Source organism: Halyomorpha halys, unplaced genomic scaffold (assembly GCF_000696795.3).
Source record: "Halyomorpha halys isolate HHAL.00 unplaced genomic scaffold, Hhal_1.1 Scaffold2523.1, whole genome shotgun sequence".
Taxonomy (NCBI): domain Eukaryota; kingdom Metazoa; phylum Arthropoda; class Insecta; order Hemiptera; family Pentatomidae; genus Halyomorpha; species Halyomorpha halys.
Genome location: NW_027112922.1, coordinates 141,629 through 153,876, shown reverse-complemented (window position 1 = coordinate 153,876; position 12,248 = coordinate 141,629). Strand labels below are relative to the sequence as shown.

The following is a 12,248-nucleotide window of genomic DNA, read 5'->3' as shown; positions in this document are numbered from 1 at the left end:
TTTTAAAGTTATAAGATTACTAATTAATTAGTAATTTATATTGTTGAACAATACAAAATTTATAAATACATATTATTTACATATTTTTTTAAATATTTGAAATTTATTAGCACATATTTATGTACATATTTCGGATTTTTTAGCACATAAAAATCCTATCCTTAGTGATTATACATTCTGAAAAAATCTTGAAATATGTCAAAAATATAGCCTTCAATAAAGTAAATTGTTTAATTAAAAAAAAAAAAAGTATTATATATTAACTTTAGATGATCTTATAATTTAATTCATAAAGAAGTTCTTTAATTTTTTTTGTAATTAAATAATTATTGGTTTTATTTAATAATTTACTTTAAATCATCTTTTGGGCGGAATCCATGGACTTTGTTCATTATTATATTTTGAAGTACTTAACTTGTTGTCAAACTTAATAAAATATACTCATCCATCCTCTTATGCTTTTACTTATATTACTTAATAAGTATATATTTTCCAAAACCTCCTTTCTAATAATGAACAAATGTGTAAAAGTTATTAGAATTAAAAATATTATACTGCAATAATTCTTTATCTTATATTTATATTTTCTTTGCTCAAAATTAAGAGCATTAATTTTTTTGTTCAATAATTATTTTTATTCTATGTTCTGGGTAAAAATAATTAAAATAAACTAATACCCATTTTAGCAAACGTTCAATAGTAATGTGAAGAAATAAAACAGTCTGTTACAGTGAGTGAATGATTGTAATAGGATTCTTAAAATGGTGACTTTATCTTCATTAGGTAGATTGATTTAGCACATATCTGTGTTTCCCAGTCAAGTACAAAATCACAATTTTTCGATAAATGTTATTTAAAATTTGGGATTTTGTACATTCTGTTTTTAAAGCTTATTAAGTGACTCACTCTTAAGTACAATGTGATACACTTAATGAAATTAAAAAAACTGACTGTACAAAAGTCCAAAAAGTGGTTCTAATGAATTCATACAAATGTTTTATTTGGGGGTGATGTGAGCCCTAAGTTGTGAGAAATCATCAACTTATTCTATAAATAAAAGAATCATTGATTAATTATTAACCTAACTTACTCATCTATGTTAGAGTTAAAAGTATTACCACAAAATCTGGTTATTAGTCAAATATTGAATATGTTACACAATTATTGCAATTTTCAGGTTTCTGAAATAACAAGTGATTCATTTAATAGACTGAGTATAAATGGTTGGCTCCATAGCAGCAGGAAACTATCCGTTCTGAATTATGTAGAACCCTTACCTCGATTGCGAAAGCAAATTTCACTAGAGGTAAAAATATATGTTTTAGCAAATGAATTCTTACATTGATCAGTTATGTATAATTTTTTTTACTAACACAAACAATAGCCCTGTTTTATTGCCATTAATGGATATGAAAAATGTTTGATATTATAAACCTTTTTTCATTTTGTTTGTAAATATATGCCTTATACCTTTGTCTAGTTGTGATAGAAATAGATCATTTTGCCTGGAAATATGCTAGTTAAAACATATTTTGCCCAAGAGGTTTTGATTATAAACCGATGATATTTATAGAATATCTCAATTGAAAAAACTAATCAATAGTAATATATACAATTTATATTAGCAGCTTTTAGCTTTATATTAATATTACGTATATATTTATGTAATAGCTATTCTATTTCTATTTTCATATTCCTCAATAACTGTAATTTTGTGGCTGATCATTAGGGTCTGGTTTTATTGGACAAATATATTAATCTCTTGTATTGTACTCCGAGTACGCTAATTGAAATGAGAGAACAATTTGAAGAGGAAAGCTTTATTTTGTTAAAGACGATGTTTGTGGAAAAGTTCTTCAATTTATGTTCCCTAGAAATTAAAAAGAAAACCATAAATTGGAAGAGAAAAGGTCCAGCTAACAGAAGGTATTTTTTTCTTTTTTATTTAATAAGATAACATTCAGAAATACAATATTTAAATAAGATACCTCCTTTAACATTGCAGGAAACTCTTATATCCCTTTTCTAGTCTTGATTTGAGGATTTTCTATTGTAAAATCGTTATTGACCTAATTTTTTTCTTTTCCTAACTTGATCTTTAGGTAAAATAGGCGATAGTTTACCTTCTGAGAAATATATTTCCTTTCATTTAAAAAAAACAAACTTGTTTTTATATGTAACATTATTGTCAAAATTTCACAATCCGTTAAGGTATAAATTTTTTTTTTTCCCTTCTTCTATTCCTTGGATGTTTTGTCATGAGCAATAGGAATTTTTTTTTCTCTTAATAGATCTTTTCTTTTTTTTAATTATCTCTTGCTTCAGTTGATACCTATTTAATGAAATTAAAATAGGTCTGGGTATATCATATCTATTTTTCCTTAGTCTGTAACAGTTTTTGATTGAACTATCTAATAGGTTATATCTGTACCAGAAAATATTGATTTCATTTCTTATCCTACATTGGTCCTACTATATCTTCTTTTTCAGGTACATTAAACATTAGTAAATTTTTTTTTTCTAATAGAGAAATTGGTTTTTCACAATGAACCTCTCTATCTCAGGTATAGAGTACACCACCAGTGCTATGACTAGACCTGGGAAAGGCTGTGGATCAAAGATTAAAGAGGGGATTTAGAGCCCCTTATTTATATGCCTAGTCCATGTGGCTGTGACCGAGAAGCGATCGGTGCATGTCTATTTGAGATAGTTTCGTTGTCATTGTTTTGGTATCGTTTATTAATCATTTTATTAACATCGTTAAGTGTTTTGTTATAGAAATTATTAATATATAAAAATAACAATATGTTTTTACAAAATGAAGTAATATGTAAATTTGAGAGCTTTGGTGAGGCTCGAGGTGTTGCGCTCTGGGAGGATGCAGAGGCACTCTGTGCTCGCTGCCTGCTAGTTTCATTGTTGTTGCTTTTTATTTCCATTAATACTGATTGCAATATCATGTTATACTGGTTCACCATTTATTGACTCCATTTTGCCTCGTTTGAATAAGTATTCATGTTAATTAAATTAATTTATGATAATGAATGAAATAGCCTTTTATTTGTCCAGTTAAATTAAAATCATTACAAAATATGATATAAACATGTAAAGAAGATAGAGAGAAAAAAAAGATAGTCTGAACTAAAATACATTATTGTACCGAAGATATCGACCTAACAACGATTTAAAACTGTAGAAATCACACTGAAGTTGTTTATACACTTAGCACAATCCACTCACCAACAGCTATCAGCTGACTCCCATTGGCATAGTTTTAAAACTTTCTATGAATGATAATAAATTTATCTGATTGGTAGGCACAAGGTTTGATTTTTTTTAGAATTCCACTTTTCTTCTAAAAAATCAAGCCTGCCAAACTATTTGACTAGAGGTGATTTAATGTTTACCCCACTTGTTCTGTTTCAAATAAGATTGAGGAGCTAAATTTTTAAATACTGCAGTTACAATTATTTAAAGAAAAATAGTAGCAGAAAGGATGACGAGTTGCGAGAAAGCTAGGGAATGATTTCTTTTAGGTTTTTCATGAAATCATCATGACACACCTACCATGGTAAAAAAAAAGTTTCTTAATTTTTCAATTATTTGCAGTTCAAAAATGAATATCCTTATTTATTATTTCCATCTTTCCTTGACTTTCAGCAATTCAAGTTTTAAAAGAGAAAGGGATATGCCACCAAGAACTCTTCATTTTAAAATTATTTTTCTCCTACTCTTCCATTTTTCCCTAAAAGAGGTTAAAATGGTTTGATCCTATTTCCTCCTTCCAACCTTACACAAAAATTTGTAGTATGGGAGGTTGTCCTTACTGACTGACAAAAGGGAAACCACTCTCAATGATAACCGAGTCAGGAACTCCATAACTGGGACATAGGGGATCAATTTCCTTTCCCAAGTCACAGTGGTTGGTATGGAATCTCAACCTTTCTGAGTAGTTACCCACTGTCCATTTCACTTCTTATTAGTGACTTCCTGAATTATTCTTTTCCAATTTCTTGAATATTTTTCAATACTCTCTTGAAGATTCTTCCAAGACTTGATAAACCTTCTATCTTAAAATTAAACTTAAAAGTTGACAGCTCCCCTACCTCTCCCCAGTTAGTACTTGTACCGTTTCATGAGAAACAGTTCTACAGGCTTGTTCTCTTGCAAGATAGCCATTGTCTGGATTGTCATCAATGTCTCTTTTGCAAGATGTTTCAATTCCAGGCTGTGACACCTAGTACGATCACAGTGTAGATTACGATACCTAGTACAACCTGATATCCAGGTTGTGACAAGCTGTTAAGTTAACAGCCATATGACAATCATTAGCTAATTTAAACCTACAGATAAACAACATAAATTAGGATAACAAAACATAGGTAACACTCCTACCATTTATTAGAATAATCACCATGGTTTTGACTTCTTGCAATCCTCTCTCCTTGACGCCTGGTTTGCAACTGTTAGTGGGGTCTAACTATGATACAATACTTCTTTCCCTTCAATCTTCTCCCTTCTTGTTTAATGGAGCTCTAGACCTGGTAACACTCCTTCCTGTCACATTTTAGTTTTCGGAGGAAAAAATTCAAATTATCTTTTCGGGTCAAATTTTATTTTTTAATTTTGAAATACCCTCAAGACCAGTTCCCAACTGATGGTCCACAAACCACAGGTGGGCTATGTGGAGCCTTGCAAGTGCTGCAGGCTATTCTAGGCAACATATATTTTGTGCAGACTCATTGTTTGAACTGTTTATTGTTTACTTTTCCTGATCTTTTAGTGTCAGTTTAAATGTTTTAACTGATAAATCCATATAAAATTACCTCGAAAAGCTCTTTTAAGGAATTAAATTTTCAGATATTTTCTCAGGAAGACTCCACTTTTGCCGTAAGCCGAAAAGGGGCGTGCCACACATTGATCAATTTCTAGCTTAGTGATCGTGGTTCACTGACTTGTACGGATGGGTTGGGAACCACTGCTCTAGACAGTTTCATTTGGATGTTCAGCTAACATCTAACCTTGAACAAGGATTTATTTTGGCCTTTTTCATGTCAAAAAGTCTACATGTTGAATGCAGAATGGGCAGTAACACACTTAACTTTTCCTCAGATTTTTCTTTTCCATAAACCTGTACGTAATATTCTAAAATGTATACATAGAAATTATTCAAAATTATTCATTTAAATAATTATTTAATATAAATTATTATAAATGGAAGAAAGGAGAAATTATTTATGATAGTGCAGAAACTCCCAAGGGCTTAGTATGAAATCTTGTGAAAAGCATGTGAATCATCTTCCTTTTAGTAAAAAAAAAAGTGCTTAATACTTCAACTGGAAGTGTCTTTTTCAGGCCTGAGATGTCATACAGACAATATATTTGGAACACAAAAATAACTCTGTTTAAATTTTTAATTGAATGGTTTGTAGGAAGAACGTGACAAGCCCTAGTTTTAAAGGTGATTAGAATTTTGTGCAAAATGTTCCTTTGATTTTTAAAATACTATTTATTGTGTTGATTTATCCAACACCATAATTATTAAATATATATGTTGAAAAATATGAAAATATGAACTATATAAAACATTAAATAAAAATAGTATTTTTTTTTAAACTGCTCTATTAAACAATTTACAACATATTCTTGCCCCAAGCCCTTCAATTTTAGTGTAAAAACCAGTTATATGAAATTTGCGTATTATTTAAATAAATTTCTTTTGTATATTAACTAGTGTTGATTATATTCTAGTTTTTTCTACTTATTTTGTTTCCTGCAGAAATTATGAAGTGGCAAATTTAAAATATTTACCTAATTCCCTCAGAACTCTCATCAGGTTTTTAATGTCATCACTTTTTACTGCATACCTGAGAAATTTGACTGGATTATCCCTGAAACCTTGCACAGGTAAATGTTTTAATTTTGTTAGTATTTTCTATTTTTTTTGTTATTTTTCTTCCTCACTACCAAAGGTAGGTTTGTATTCTTATTGAAAATTAAAAAAATTTATGTCTTCCAAATCAAAAATGTTCGCAGTTTAAATGTTAGACATAAAGAAACTAATTTGGTTCCGGCTCTGTCTGTTATCCAATTTGGGTTGGGGGTTAATCGATCGAACTGTATTCTGATTTTGATGAAATTTTATGGGATGGGTTAGTTTCTAGTAGTGGTTGGAATTGATTTTATCAGGTGCTGACCTCTACTTTTGTCTGTGCAAAAGTATTTTCCTTGAAACGCCTGTATTTGAAAAATGGAGTATCCAATTTGGAGGAAAGTTGAAGATCAGTATGAAAACGGTCCATTATTAAATTTATCAAAGTCCAATCACTAATTTTGTTTCACAATGCACAAAAGTTGTTTTCTTGTCATGCATGGCTCCTCACATAGACTTTATTATGAATTTATGAATCTATTCTGCATCTGAAAAATGTGATAGTTTCCTAGGATATTTCCTTTAACTCATGAATTGGAGTAACATTCTTAAAAAAGTTCATAGTGAACTGCAAATCAAGAGATGATTGGGATATATGTTATTATCATGAAAGGCTCTCTTTCTCTTCCAGTTTTTTCCTTTGAATCAAGCAAATTTGAATATCCTCTTCTGTTGTCAATATTTTAGCATTTCATAAAGCATAGTGACCAGTTGCTCCTGACATGCCCCAAGAGGTTCTATGCCTGTTTTTAAATCTAGGGTAGCTATTGGAATGTATCTTGGGCCTCCTGTCCTGAGCCTGTGGGTTTTGTTTCAAGTCTTGTCTAACTTGTACAAGGCTTTGGCTGAGGCTGTGATGGCGAGTTCTGCATCATATTTACATGTTTTGATGCAATTACAATTACATGCATCATAAATACATGTTTTGTGGCCTAAGGTCATTATATCCCTGTTTAGGCTATTATATAGGCAGATTATATCCATAGCAGTCTGAGGCTTGATCTATTTATTAGTTTTCACTTAACAGGGAGAAAAAATTGTTTGAAACTCATATGATTTCAAAATATAAATCTGGTATAGAATTCCTTTATAATATTTAGTGGATGTTTTTTAAAATCATTTTTATCCATTAGTTCAGCACTGATTTATTTCTATTGATTTTTCATTAATCCAGCCAAACATTACTCGATTATTACAATTTAACAGCACTAAAAAGTAAATTATGTTCTACAACAGGGTATATTCTACTTCATTTTCAGAGTGTAGTACAGCCATCCTGCTTTAATTATTTAGTATAAAAAGTGTTAATACTTGACAATTTTTCAGGATCAATGACATGTAGTCAGTACTGCATTATTAAATAAAGGGTTAAGAGCGTGCTATGAGCTATGCAGTACTTTGATCCATCTGTTTGGTTATACCCTGGCCTGACTAAAGGAGGCCATGATGGCTGAACTGTTAAGACTAGCTTCTCTGAGTAACTCATTAGGAGTAGTGTAGGCAATTTCCATTTGGATCTAAGACAATATTTACTTTGTAGTTGTCCTGTAAAATAAACTTTGGGATTCCCTCTTTAGTTAAAAAGGATATCAACTTCTGGATATCTGTGAGGTTGGTTTGGAATTCCAGAATGAGGTGCAGTGTTCATGTGATTAAATCAGTGAGCCAAAAGGAAAACATAAATATGTCATTTACTGATTTATTACTTTCTAAACTCATGACAAATTTCTTTATGTCCTCTCCGTGACATAACCCATTAATTTTATGTTATTAAAAAACTTATAAACCTTAGATTTCATCTATGGTGTGATATTTTGGTGATCTTATTAGTAATTAATTCACTTGTTCAGGATATTCTTTATTGTTTAATGTGAGGTTATAATGTATTATTAGATCAATTATTTAATGTAATGCAGTGTTTATTTTATTTTATTTTTTTTCTTCCATGTTTCGCTAGGAGGTAATTCTGGCAGTGAGTTTTCAATAGAATTGATCAGATGGACTCCTGGTTGCTATACAATGGCAACTGACAATGATGCATTTTTCAAGAAATCAGGTTTAGACTTATACTTATATTTTGACACAAAAGCTGCACTTACTAATCCTGAAAATACAAGCGGATATGTTACTTACCTTGCTACTGATGATGATGACTCGTTTGATAAAGAGGTAATTACTTTTGTTTCCAATTTCAATTAGAAATAACTTTGTATAATAATAATATATTCATTTTATATAAAAAACAAAATCACAGTTAAAGCAAAAATTACTAAAAAAAAAAAACTGGGCTCAAGGTCGCAATCTCATTGAATATGTGGCTTCACTAATCAGGAGAGGAGAGTACTAATCTAGGTAAAGGGAAGTACCCCCCAAAACTCACACTTTCCTAGATCTTCACTAAAAACAACTATGTGGATCTCCGAGATCCAACATGATTGAGTGTTAAATGGTGAGGGGATTAAAGGTTGAACAGAATTGAAGCATTAATTTTGGATACAGATCTTTGAAAATCAACTATTTTTGTTATTTGATAGAAGCAGATTGCTTTATTTTTGTTTTTTGTTCTTGCTCTTGGTCGGTATAGGGACAAAACATGGCACAGTAAAAAATTGTACCGGAATTAAATTTATGCACACAACCAGGTGCTGCTGTAGCAAGTTTGCTACTATCAGCTGGTCACCACTCTAGAACCGTAGTGCCAGCTGGCATGATTTAGCTGTCAATACAAAAAAATTTCCTCTGAAAGTATGTCTCCAAACGCTTTTAGGAGATATTCACACCTAAAGATTTTCATTGTTATGAATTATTTAGGTTATATGAAATAAATGAAACTTATTGGTTCAAAGTGATTTCCTTGAGCATTAAGACAGACTCAGCATCTTTCTTCAACAGCAACAGTGGCAGAACGGCACTGGATATGTGTTTCACAAGATTCAATAATCCATCTTTGTAAGGAATTATGATCATTGACCGGCCTTGCTTAGACTTTTTGTTTAATATCACCCCAAACAAAAAAATCCAGTAGTGTCAGGTCTGGAGAGCGTGTAGGCCAAGCCACTGGTATCCCATTGGTTGGGATAATTAACATTTAGCCATTGCCATGGACCTCTTCCGTAATGTGCAGGACAACAATCTGATTGAACCCACCTGTCCCTTCTCAGTTGTAGTGGAATATGTTCAACTAAGTCATAGTAATCATTATTAAGAAATTACAGAAATGTGTGTGCATTGAGTCGAGGTGGCAAGAAATGTGGACCTATTAAAATATTATCTATTATCTCCAACCACACATTGCTCTGAAACTGGTGCTGAAAATGATGCTCTTGAATTGCTTGGGGATTTTTCTGTGACCAGAGGTGATTATTTTTTTTATTGAAGATACTTCTTCTTGTGAAGGTAGATTTATCTGTCCAGAGAGTGTTTCCTGAAAATTACAAAAATCATATCGGCAGATTCACAATTAGTATAAATTGAAGACATAATTATGAGTACACTGCGAAAGCCTCTTACAAACTGATAAATGTTATTAACAGTTCCTAATGCTAATTCCAAATAGTATTAATCCTTAAGTTGCCAATAGTTTTTATATAGTTCGGGATAAAAGGCCATGTTAGTATTCTATCTAACCCATTTCCTAAACAAAGCATTTACAGACATACCTTCACTTTGAACAACATTTAAAATTAATCTAAATGTTTACATTTAAAATTAATCTAAATGTTTACATTTAAAATTAATCTAAATGTTTACATTTAATTAATAAAGTAGTTAGAACAAATAAATAGGTTTTATTTATTTCATATAACGTAAATAATTCATAATATTGAAAATCTTTAGTTGTGAATATCTTCTAAACAAAACATTTGCGGAAATGTTTTTCTTGTTTTGAGGTCCTGAGTTCATATTTTCAGTTTAGCCACTTAATCCTGAAACACCCTGTATATTAAATGTTTATTTATTAAACCATTTATTGTATTTCTAAATGTATTGTTTCAATAAATAAAGACAACAGAATCTTTTGATCTAGTAAAAGCTAACGTTTCATACATCAGTTTAATAGCCCAGAGAATTGACTTAGCTCAACTAGATAAACCAATGTTTGAATACTCCCTTCAGGAATTTCTCCTCCTTAGAAGGCAGTGATTAACTATATATTCATAGTGCATCAGTTCATTATAGTGCTATTTGGAAAAGTATATTGGACTTTTATTTCATTCTACCTTTCATTCTTTCATCAGGACCTATACCGAGTACCTGTAGTAGTTGAATCTCTTTCCTGCAAGGACCTACAGTGAGCCCTGTAGGACTTGCCAACCTCTTCACGACCATAAGACTCACTCTTATGGAGTGAAGTTCCCATCCTGAAAAGATGGGAAGTAATATGGTGAGTACCCGTAAAGCTCATCATGTCATTTCATTTCCTCTCCAGCTACCTAACCTATGAACATAAATTGTCGAGGCCACCGGATATAGAGTACTGCACCTCTTACAGAGCTGTAATCTACAATATGCTCATTAACAAAAAATATATGTTTACCTAAAGTTTTAATGTTTCATAGAGAAATTTTTGAATTGGCCTAGGCAGAATAGCCTGCATGAAGTTGTTTTTTAAATTATTTAGTTCTAAAATTGTATTAAGGTATTAATAATATTGTTAATTATTTTAAATTGTTGAGGATTATAGATTTAATAAAAGCTGTTTTGTAATAGATTGTCCCTGAGGATGGTTGAATTGGCCAAAACGTCGGACTTATAAAGAGAATAAAATGTTTTGAGACTATAATGGATAAAATTTAAATTTATTTAAGTTTGTTTTTGTTAATTCATAAATTAAGGTGTAAAACCTACCGGTTATCAACGCCAATATTTTATTCATGTATACATTTAGTCTTCAATATATAAATGGAAAAAACAAAACATAATATATAAACAACACTAATACATAATATATAAAATATAAAAAAAATAGGTGTATATATATACATTACATATTTACAAATATTCCTTGTTTTTTCATAAAAGATATTTTAGTGCATGTTCCTGTGTAACGATAAAGATGACTCTTTAGTTACGTTTTTTATTTGTCAATACAACAATATCTACACTTGACATATATAACAAAACATTCATAATTATTATTAACATAATGTTCAGTTTTTTTAGATAACAACACACAAGTTCTTCATAATTAATTGTAATTGATCATATGGCGAGAGGTTTCAAATGGGTTTGCCACTAAAACAAATGTGAAATAATGAAACTTTAAATGAATTATGATTAAAAATAGATTTTAAAGAAATATACTTAAGAAATAAAAATGTTGATAATAATTTCAACAGTGGTAAACTCATTTCAAACGTATCTCTTTGCAAACGTCAACTATTGCCACTGAAGACGTTAATCTTGCCACCACAACATAATCTTATTTAAATATGAGGTGTAGATAGTTGACCGTAGATTTATGATTGGAGAAGTTTGTCGGTGGTGCGGCCAGCAAAGAACAACATAAATAAACAAAACCATATTTATTTATTTTATGCCGACGTTTCAACCTGAGTTTCAGGTCTTCATCAGGGGTTGTGGCGTAGAAGGAAGGCCTGCAACTACGCCACAACCCCTGAAACTCAGGTCGAAACGTTGGCATAAAATAAATAAATATGGTTTTGTTTATTTATGTTGTTCTTTGCTGGCCGCACCCCCCGACAAACTTCTCCAATCTTATTTAAATATGTTTCCCCATTTCCCAAGGCTACTGATATATTTGAAGGTATAACCAGTTCATTTATTCTTCTAGTGTAAAAAACACACTCTTCGAAGATATGATTTATTGTCATTCTTTTATTACATTTCTGGCATCTGGGTGGATCCTCCTTTGTAATTAAGTGAAGGTATGCTTGTATGCCCTAGTCTTAGGTGTGTCAATACGACCTCCTCTCTGCAGTTGCCGTGACTGTAGCTGCTCCAGGCCTTGACATTTTTCTTAATCACCTTCAATTTATTTGGCATGCTCTCTAGTGGCCATGCGAGCTCGAACGCTGTCAAGAAAGCTTTACCACATCCCGGAAGGGTGAGCGCCTCTTTTGCTGCCCTATCAGCCATTTCATATCATGTGTATAATTTTTCCATTGTCCAAAATTTAATGAGTTCTAAAACACAATGAAGTCCAGGGTATTCCGGATACATGCTCTTCAAGACTGTCAGGGCACTCAGCAAGTCTGAAATAATCATATTTTTAATTGGTAAGCTCTTCATGTATCTCAGTGCCATTGTAATTGTGGCAATTTCTGCTGTATGTGTATATATATATATATATGTA

At 31.1% G+C, this 12,248-nt stretch overlaps 1 protein-coding gene across 1 annotated transcript in view; it reads left to right on the top strand.

Annotated features, from left to right (window-relative positions):
• sud1 (Prolyl 3-hydroxylase sud1) overlaps positions 1-12,248 on the top strand; it is a gene marked incomplete in the record, with an annotated part of 24,894 nt that overhangs the window by 5,390 nt on the left and 7,256 nt on the right. Inside the window, 4 exon segments of the mRNA XM_067050595.1 lie at positions 1,178-1,306; positions 1,730-1,926; positions 5,780-5,907; positions 7,890-8,101. Of these exon segments, the coding sequence (XP_066906696.1) occupies positions 1,178-1,306; positions 1,730-1,926; positions 5,780-5,907; positions 7,890-8,101 (666 nt within the window).